The sequence below is a fragment of the Danio aesculapii genome, chromosome 12 (assembly GCF_903798145.1).
Source record: "Danio aesculapii chromosome 12, fDanAes4.1, whole genome shotgun sequence".
Classification (NCBI taxonomy): domain Eukaryota; kingdom Metazoa; phylum Chordata; class Actinopteri; order Cypriniformes; family Danionidae; genus Danio; species Danio aesculapii.
This window is the reverse complement of record NC_079446.1, coordinates 12,187,924-12,198,508: the sequence shown is the minus strand read 5'-3', so window position 1 is coordinate 12,198,508 and position 10,585 is coordinate 12,187,924. Positions and strand designations below refer to the sequence as shown.

The 10,585-nt window shown below is 40.1% G+C and overlaps 1 protein-coding gene across 1 annotated transcript in view; it reads right to left on the bottom strand.

Moving 5' to 3' along the window:
* Positions 1-5,157: 5,157 nt before the first annotated feature.
* The window catches only part of arg1 (arginase 1), a 17,588-nt gene continuing 12,160 nt past the window's right edge, over positions 5,158-10,585 (bottom strand). The window contains exons 6-8 of the mRNA XM_056469612.1: positions 10,542-10,585; positions 10,304-10,440; positions 5,158-5,458 (exon numbers count right to left, since the gene is read on the bottom strand). The exon at positions 10,542-10,585 is cut by the window's right edge and continues 61 nt beyond it. Coding sequence (XP_056325587.1) covers positions 5,295-5,458; positions 10,304-10,440; positions 10,542-10,585 — 345 coding nt within the window. The 3' untranslated portion in view covers positions 5,158-5,294. The remainder of the gene's footprint in view (positions 5,459-10,303; positions 10,441-10,541) is intronic.

Here is a 10,585-nt window from a genome sequence, read left to right as displayed (position 1 = left end):
ACAGCGGAATGAACCACCAACTTATCCAGCATATGTTTTACGCAGCGGATGCCCTTCCAGCTGCAACCCATCACTGGGAAACATCAATACGTATTCATACACATACACTATGGACAATTTAACGTCCGTTTTCTATTAGTTTGATGGAAAAAGTGTGATGATTTTATTACAATTACCATCAAAACTCTTCTGTTAAATTGATAGTTCACCCAAAATTGAATATTGGCCATCGTTTACTCATCCTCCACTTGTTCCAAACCAGTTTCAGTTTCTTGAACACAAAACAAGGTTTTCTGAAGAATGTTGGAAAAACACATTGACTTCCAGAATCAGAATCAGAAAGAGCTTTATTGCCAGGTATGTTCACACATACGAGGAATTTGTTTTCGTGACAGAGCTTCTACAGTGCAACAGAATTACAGAGACAGGACTAAAAAGGTTAGGTGTTTTTTTTCCATGGTATTTTTAAAAATTTTTGTTCCTACTATAAATGTCAACAGCTGCTTTTATTCCAACATTAATTTTTATTATTATAATTTTTTAGGGGTTTTGACCTTTATTGTATAGGACTGTAGAGAGTATTGACAGGAAAGCATGGGGAGCAGAGAGAGGAAGGATCGGCATAGGACCGAGAGGTGGGAATCAAACTTGGGTCACCGTGAGCAAAAGAGTGCATGCGTCAACACACTAACCACTACACCACTGGAGCCGACATTCCAACATTCTTTATTATTATTTTGTGTTCGACAGAAGAAAGAAATTCATAAAAGTGCGAGGAAATAATGAGGAAATTGAACTATCACGTTAGGTGGTGTCAAAGACAGTATCATTAGTAGATATTAGAATTAAAAATATGTATTATTATTTTAAATATACTTTTCTTTTTATGTGAATTTAGAGTGAAATGATGTTTTATTTTTATTAAAGACTCACATACTAAGAAATAATGGTCTGGAAAAAAAATGTTTTTCAAATGAGAGTTTATTAAATCTTCAGAAAAAAATCTTTAAAAAAAACAAGGTTGCATTTGTGTTGTTGTTGAGTTTCACATCTCTTACATCAGGCTTTTATAGTGAATATAGCATTATTCATTATTATAAAACTGTAATGCAGTGTAAAATAAGGGATAAAGTACACCCAGATGATTGTTATTGTAGAATAAAGTCTGACGCACAGCGGAGGGGTGTTACAGTATATAAGAAGGAAGGGCTTTATTATGCAAAAACAACCGTCTGGATGTACTTTATCCCACTTATTAAATAGATACTGGCCTCAAAACGGGAAAAACTATACCCAAAACGTTTTTCTGAGCTGCAATAGTTTATTAATTCTTTAATTAAAGTTAAAGCTGACAAAAACAAAAACTGAATGGACCCAATGGAGCATACACAAACCTACATGTTATTCAGTCACAAGATGGCGCCAAACAGTCAAAAACAGCCACACGGCAGACAAGCATGTATTCAGCAAAGGGTCATTCTGAAAACGTAGCTCTGTATTTTATTTTTTTGGGACTGTTTTAGAACTTCTGATTCAGCTGCCTATGGGAGAAACGATTAGGATTAATAAATGGCAGAAAAGGGTCAAACTACTTGCTCTACACACAAGTGAGACTACACCGCCACTGAGACTACAGCTCTGCACAAACGTTTGGCCAGCGGAGAAATTAAAATGGTCGTGCCCAACTGAGCCTGGTTTCTCTCAAGGTTTTTTTTTCTTCACTTCCGCCTTTAGTGAAGTTTTTTTTTCCCTCTCTGCTGTCGCCACTGGCTTGCATGGTTCGGGATCTGTAGAGCTGCGCATCGTTGGATTTGCTCTTCAGTGTTTGGACTCTCAGTAGTGATTATTAAACCACACTGAACTGAGCTAAACTGAACTGAACTTAAACACTACAAACTGAACTACACTGTTCCTATTTACTGTGACCTTTTATGTGAAGCTGCTTTGACACAATCTACATTGTATAAGCGCTATACAAATAAAGGTGAATTGAATTGAATTGAATTGACAAGTGTAGTGAAAAAATGTATAAACAAGTAAATAACAGGGTGAGAATGTGGTAAAATCAGAAAACGTGGTCAAAATCAGGGGGCTTTTTTTTCTGGATTGCTTATTAAAACATTGCGATTGGGTTTAGGGAAGGGGGTGGTTGGGTCATTTAGTGCTTTTTAAAACACTATTGATTGGGTTTAGGGAAGGGGGAGGGTGGGACTGATTTACTGACTGGTCAGTTGGTCAGTCAGTAAATCAGTCAGTCGACAGCAGCCTCTGGTGGATTTATGCGAGAACAGCAGGCGCGAATGGCACTCACGAGAGAAATTTGTGATCTGAAAAAGCATACACAGCGGCCTCTGGTGGATTCGCGAAAACAAAACTGCAAATTTCTCTTCAGAAATGTATATAGCAGTACATAATCAGAATGAGCTTGGGTTGCATGAAGTCTATGAATGTCACTGACAGTCAAGGTATAACAGACGTTAGTATAAAATGTCAGTTACATCCAATGGGAGTAATAAAAAGTCAACCACATAGTTTCTATATGGTTGTAGTTTTTTTTTTCAGGGTGGGGGCATAGTTGGACATGAGGTGGTTCGCCCAGGGTGCCATTTAAACTAGAACCGCCACTACATACAACAGCTCCTTAAAAGCCTGATGTATTTGACACTCACACTTAAATAAATGTGATTTTTCCAAAACTGAAAGTGCTTTAGTCTAGAAGGCTATATGTTCATCTAGCATCCAATTTGTTATTCTGCTTTATAAAAGTCAGTAAAGATTTCAGATTAAAAAATACATGTGCATCATAACCTGTGGATGTTTTTAGAATAAAAAACAATAAACAAACGTATCAATCAGACTACAGGGATAGAGTAATAGTTTAGTGATAAAGTGAGTTTTTCTGCAACGTTTTGATTATGTTAATACATTTGAAGACATTAAAGATTTGTGCATTCCACGTTAATTTAATGTGGTATAATTTGTAATGTCTTTGTAATTCTCTTTTTTATTTAAAGCAATGTGAATATGCATTTATTGCTTTAAAGGTGCCATAGAATGCTTAGATACATTATGTTTAATATGTTCTCTCATTTCAACCTAGAAGGTACATTGATTATTCATTCATTTTCTTTTCGGCTTTGTCCCTTTATTAATCTGGGGTCGCCACAGCGGAATGAACCGTCAACTTATCCAGCATATGTTTTACGCACCAGATGCCCTTCTAGCTGCAACCCATCACTGGGAAAGGTACGCTGATTAGGTAGTCCCATTTATAACCATAGAAATTGACCCTAGAATTAAAGTGCAACATTTTCATCTTTTTGAAAAGATTTGGAGGAGTCATGAATATTATTTTCATTTCTCTGTTAGTCACACAACACTCTAAAATACATATGTGCAAAATAATACTCAAGTTGTCATATATGACATATATGTATGCCTTGTCAAATGACAGTTTTATGAGGTTATTGCTTGTTGAAATATCACAGTAAGAGCTGAGTGATATGACACGGTGCAAAAGTGTGCATTAAATGCTATTATTCAGGAACTGACATTTGTACACTCACCGGCCACTTTATTAGGTACACCTACGAGTACCTGGTTAGACCTCCTTTTGCCCTCAGAACTGCCTTAATCCTTTATGGCATCGATTCAACAAGGTACTGGAATTATTCCTCAGAGATTTTGGTCCATATTGACATGATAGCATCACGCAGTTGCTGAAGATTTGTCGGCTGCACAACCATGATGTGAATCTCCCGTTCCACCACATCCCAAAGGTGCTCTATTGGATTGAGTTATGGTGACTGTGGAGGCCATTTGAGTACAGTGAACTCATTGTCATGTTCAAGAAACCAGTCTGAGATGATTCACGCTTTATGACATGGTGCGTTATCCTGCTGGAAGTAGCCATCAGAGGATGGGTACACTGTGGTCATAAAGGGATGGACATGGCCAGCAACAATACTCAGGGACGCTGTGATGTTGACATGATGCTCAATTGGTACTAATGGGCCCAAAGTGTGCCATGAAAATATCCCCCACATCATTACACCACCACCACCAGCCTGAACTGTTGAAACAATTCAGGATGGATCCATGCTTTCATGTTGTTGACACCAAATTCTGACCCTACCATCTGAATGTCGCAACAGTAAGAGACTCATCAGGCCAGGCAACGTTTTTCTAATCTTCTATTGTCCAATTTTGGTGAGCCCGTCTGAATTGTAGCCTCAGTTTCCTGTTCTTAGCTGACAGGAGTGGCACCCGGCGTGGTCTTCTGCTGCTGCAGCCCACCTGTCTCAAGGTTGGATGTGTTGTGCATTCAGAGATGCTCTTCTGCATACCTTGGTTGTAACCGGATATTTGAGTTACTGTTGCCTTTCTATCAGCACAAACCAGTCTGGCCATTCTCCTCTGACCTCTGGCATCTACAAACAGCATTTGCAACTGCAGAACTGCCGCTCACTGGATATTTTCTTTTTTCAGACCATTCTCTGCAAACCCTAGAGATAGTTGTGCGTGAAAATTCCAGTAGATCAGCAGTTTCTGAAATACTCAGACCAGCACATCTGGCACCAACAACCATGCCATGTTCAAAGTCACTTAGTCCCATTCTGATGCTCGGTTTGAACTGCAACAGATCGTCTCGACCAAGTCTACATGCCTAAATGCATTGAGTTGCAGCCATGTGATTGGCTGATTAGAAATCTGCATTAACGGGCAGTTGGAGAGGTGTACCTAATAAAGTGGCCGGTGAGTGTATTTTGCCTCATCACAAAAATACAAATGTCTCTTGCCTCATTATAAAGTACTTGGCAAATTTCATGATATACACATTAAATTAACAAAATATGCAGTTAAACAGACGTTATTCCTCTTCGTTGTGGTGCTAAACATACTTATAATATATCTTTCTAATATTTTACATTCTGACAGGCTGTAAAAAGACAAGCTTGTCTCTATTTCAAAATAAGAGTCCCACATAAACAGCAAATATAATAATACTAATGTAAAATCAAGGTGAAACAGGTCAATCAAACACTTACTTTTACACTTACTTGATTTAAATGAGATCAAGGAAATGATGGTGTTTGAGGCTCATGGTATGTCATTTCCATGTACTGAACTCTTATTATTCTATATCTAGGTTTATCCAGATTTTCATTCTATGGCATCTCTATTATTCAGAATTAGACACTGACATAAAGTCAATATAATAGCAAAAATTATCTAAAAAAACAGAAATAAAGATTGTGACAGAAATAGAGCAATAAAGCCTAAAATATAAAGATTTATGGATTTGGCATTTTGTAATCTGGGTCATGAGAGCCTTCGCGAACCCGTCCAAAGCAGCCCAGCAGCAGATCCACAGCAGCGTTTACTGTTGATTTGATTTCGTCAGCTGTTTTGCCCAGTTTTGGGTTCACTTCCACCATGTCTACAGCAGAGAGAAGCCCTGCAGTGAAGCCAAGAACACACAACAAAGTCTATAGGTGAACGGTCATATAAAATTGTTGATTGTAAATTTGTTTCCAACATCCGAAGTTATACTGACATGAGTATAAGAGCATTTTAGACAGCTTGTGTATAAATTGTATCAATTATTTGGGAAAAATAATTAATGATCAACAATATTGGTGTCCTGATAGAGATTAGTGATGTCCTGTTAGAGAATAGTGATGTCCAGTTAGAGTCTAGTAATGTTCTGTTAGAGACTAGTGATGTCCTGTGAGACAATATTAACGTCCTGTTAGAGACTAGTGATGTCCTGTGAGACAATATTAATGTCCTGTTAGAGACTAGTGATGTCCTGTGAGACAATATTAATGTCCTGTGGGAGACTAGTGATGTCCTGTGAGACAATATTAACGTCCTGTTAGAGACTAGTGATGTCCTGTGAGACAATATTAATGTCCTGTTAGAGACTAGTGATGTCCTGTGAGACAATATTAATGTCCTGTAAGAGACTAGTGATGTCCTGTGAGACAATATTAATATCCTGAAAGAGACTAGTGATGTCCTGTGAGACAATATTAATATCCTGTAAGAGACTAGTGATGTCCTGTGCGACAATATTAATGTCCTGTTAGAGACTACTGATGTCCTGTTAGAGACTAGTGATGCCCTGTGAGACAATATTAATGTCCTGTGGGAGACTAGTGATGTCCTGTTAGAGACTAGTGATGCCCTGTGAGACAATATTAATATCCTGTAAGAGACTAGTGATGTCCTGTGCGACAATATTAATGTCCTGTAAGAGACTAGTGATGTCCTGTGAGACAATATTAATATCCTGTTAGAGACTACTGATGTCCTGTTAGAGACTAGTGATGCCCTGTGAGACAATATTAATGTCCTGTGGGAGACTAGTGATGTCCTGTTAGAGACTAGTGATGCCCTGTGAGACAATATTAATGTCCTGTTAGAGACTAGTGATGTCCTGTGAGACAATATTAATGTCCTGTTAGAGACTAGTGATGTCCTGTGAGACAATATTATTGTCCTGCGGGAGACTAGTGATGTCCTGTTAGAGAATAGTGATGCCCTGTGAGACAATATTAATGTCCTGTTAGAGACTAGTGTTGTCCTGTGAGACAATATTAATGTCCTGTGGGAGACTAGTGATGTCCTGTTAGAGACTAGTGATGCCCTGTGAGACAATATTAATGTCCTGTGGGAGACTAGTGATGTCCTGTGAGACAATATTAATGTCCTGTGGGAGACTAGTGATGTCCTGTTAGAGACTAGTGATGCCCTGTGAGACAATATTATTGTCCTGCGGGAGACTAGTGATGTCCTGTGCGACTATATTAATGTCCTGTTAGAGACTAGTGAGACCCTGTGAGACAATATTAATATCCTGTTAGAGACTAGTGATGTCCAGTGAGACAATAGTAATGTCCTGTTAGAGACTAGTGATGTCCTGTGGGAGACTAGTGATGTCCTGTGCGACAATATTAATATCCTGTGAGAGACTAGTGATGCCCTGTGAGACAATATTAACGTCCTGTTAGAGACTAGTGTTGTCCTGTGAAACAATTTTAATGTCCTGTTAGAGACTAGTGATGTCCTGTGAGACAATATTAATGTCCTGTGGGAGACTAGTGATGTCCTGTGAGACAATATTAATGTCCTGTCAGAGACTAGTGATGTCCTGTGAGACAATATTAATATCCTGTTAGAGACTAGTGATGCCCTGTGAGACAATATTAATGTCCTGTGGGAGACTAGTGATGTCCTGTGAGACAATATTAATGTCCTGTGGGAGACTAGTGATGTCCTGTTAGAGACTAGTGATATCCTGTGGGAGACTAGTGATGTCCTGTGCGACAATATTAATGTCCTGTCAGAGACTAGTGATGTCCTGCGGGAGACTAGTGATGTCCTGTGGGAGACTAGTGATGTCCTGTGAGACAATATTAATGTCCTGTCAGAGACTAGTGATGTCCTGTGGGAGACTAGTGATGTCCTGTCAGAGACTAGTGATGTCCAGTGAGACAATATTAATGTCCTGTCAGAGATTAGTGATGTCCTGTGAGACAATATTAATGTCCTATTAGAGACTAGTGAGGTCCTGTGGGAGACTAGTGATGTCCTGTGGGAGATTAGTGATGTCCTGTGAGACAATTTTAATGTCCTGTTAGAGACTAGTGATGTCCTGTGCGACAATATTAATGTCCTGTTAGAGACTAGTGATGTCCTGTGAGACAATATTAATGTCCTGTGGGAGACTAGTGATGTCTTGTGGGAGACTAGTGATGTCCTGTGAGACAATATTAATGTCCTGTGAGAGACTAGTGATGTCATGTGAGACAATATTAATGTCCTGTGGGAGACTAGTGATGTCCTGTGGGAGACTAGTGATGTCCTGTTGGAGACTAGTGATGTCCTGTTGGAGACTAGTGATGTCCTGTGGGAGACTAGTGATGTCCTGTGAGACAATATGAATGTCCTGTCAGAGACTAGTGATGTCCTGTGAGACAATATTAATGTCCTGTCAGAGACTAGTGATGTCCTGTGAGACAATATTAATGTCCTGTCAGAGACTAGTGATGTCCTGTGCGACAATATTAATGTCCTATTAGAGACTAGTGATGTCCTGTGGGAGACTAGTGATGTCCTGTGGGAGATTAGTGATGTCCTGTGAGACAATTTTAATGTCCTGTTAGAGACTAGTGATGTCCTGTGAGACAATATTAATGTCCTGTGGGAGACTAGTGATGTCCTGTGGGAGACTAGTGATGCCCTGTGAGACAATATTAATGTCCTGTTAGAGATTAGGGATGTCCTGTGCGACAATAATAATGTCCTGTTAGAGACTAGTGATGTCCTGTGAGACAATATTAATGTCCCGTTAGAGTTTAGTGATGTCCTGTGCGACAATATTAATGTCCTATTAGAGACTAGTGATGTCCTCTGGGAGACTAGTGATGTCCTGTGAGACAATATTAATGTCCTGTTAGAGACTAGTGATGTCCTCTGGGAGACTAGTGATGTCCTGTGAGACAATATTAATGTCCCGTTAGAGTTTAGTGATGTCCTGTGCGACAATATTAATGTCCTATTAGAGACTAGTGATGTCATGTGGGAGACTAGTGATGTCCTGTGAGACAATATTAATGTCCTGTTAGAGACTAGTGATGTCTTGTGGGAGACTAGTGATGCCCTGTGAGACAATATTAATGTCCTGTTAGAGACTAGTGATGTCCTGTGGGAGACTAGTGATGTCCTGTGAGACAATATTAATGTCCTGTTAGAGACTAGTGATGTCCTGTGGGAGACTAGTGATGTCCTGTGAGACAATATTAATGTCCTGTGGGAGACTAGTGATGTCCTGTGAGACAATATTGATGTCCTGTTAGAGACTAGTGATGTCCTGTGAGACAATATTAATGTCCTGTGGGAGACTAGTGATGTCCTGTGAGACGATATTAATGTCCTGTGGGAGACTAGTGATGTCCTGTGAGACAATATTAATGTCCTGTTAGAGACTAGTGATGTCCTGTGAGACAATATTAATGTCCTGTGGGAGACTAGTGATGTCCTGTGAGACAATATTGATATTCTGATAGAGACTAGTGATGTCCTGTTAGAGACTCTGTCCTGTTAGAGTCTAGTATAGTTCTGTGAGAGACTAGTGATGGTGGTGTCCTGTGAGAGACAAGTTATGTCCGGTTAGAGAATAGTGATGCCCTGTGAGACAATATTAATGTCCTGTAAGACAATATTGATAATTCTGATAGAGACTAGTGATGTCCTGTTAGAGACTATGTCCTGTTACAGACCAGTGATGTCCTGTTAAAGACTAGGGATGTCCTGTTAGAGACTAGCGATGTCCTGTGGGAGATTAGTGATGATGTGTAATATGTTTTACACAACAGATGCCCTTCTATCTGCAACCCAGTACTGGTATACACCCATAAACTCTCATACACATACAGCCAATGTAGCTTATTCAATTCACCTATATCGCATGTCTTTGGACTGTGGGGGAAACCGGAACACCTGGAGGAAACCCACGCAAACACGGGGAGAACATGCAAACTCCACACAAAAACGCCAACTGGCTCAGCTGGGACTCGAACCACCGACCTTCTTGCTGTGACAGTGCTAACCACTGAGTCACTGTGTCACCCTGCAATAGTTTATCAATCCTTTAAACAAAGGCAAAGCTGACAGAAGCAAAAACGGCTGAATGACCTGATGGAGCATACACTAACCTACGTATGATTACACAAAATTGTATAATGACGTTGGTATGACAATGTTAAGGAGGTTTATGAGGACATGTCTTATGTCTTTGCCAGTTAGCATTTCTGTGTGGAGTTTGCATGTTCTCCCCATGTTGGCATGGATTTCCTTCATGTGCTCCGGTTTCCCCGACAGTCCAAATACATGCGCAGTGGCGTAGCGGATCGCGGCGGGGTCCCTGCATGATGAGGGGATCCCGTGTTTTTATTTGGGGATCGCAATCCACCCCTCCCACCCCTCTCCTCAGTTCGCGATCGCCTCCACCCCCACCCCTGCTCTTTTGCAGTACACCGCTGGACATGCGGTACAGGTGAACTGAAGAAACTAAATTGGCCGTAGTGTATGTGTGTGAATGAGTGTGTATAGATGTTTCCCAGTACTGGGGTTGCGACTTCTAATGGGCTAATAATAGTGACTTCAATTGTACATGTGTGTGTGTGTGTGTGTGCTTCTTCCACCTGGTTCACAATCTTAAATTAGCAATAAGTGTATCGCTATTTAAACTTCCCATGCTGGTTGTTTCTCTACTCACACATGCTCCTGTTCTGACCTGTTTGGCAGACGTGCTCAGTGATGTAGATGCCCTCTCTATAGGTCAGTCCTCCTGCTACAGGTGTGCCAGTCGCCGGTGACACTGACGGGTCCAGTGCATCAATGTCAAAACTCAGATGGATCGGCTTCTTCACTCTGATCCAAAAGGCAGCAATGTTTCCTCAATAAACATTTACACTTATAATGACATTCTGACAAATACAAAAAAGAGAATATTTGCATAGTTACAAACTTACTTTGAAAACATGTGATCACACGTCTGCTCCATGACTTTTGCTAT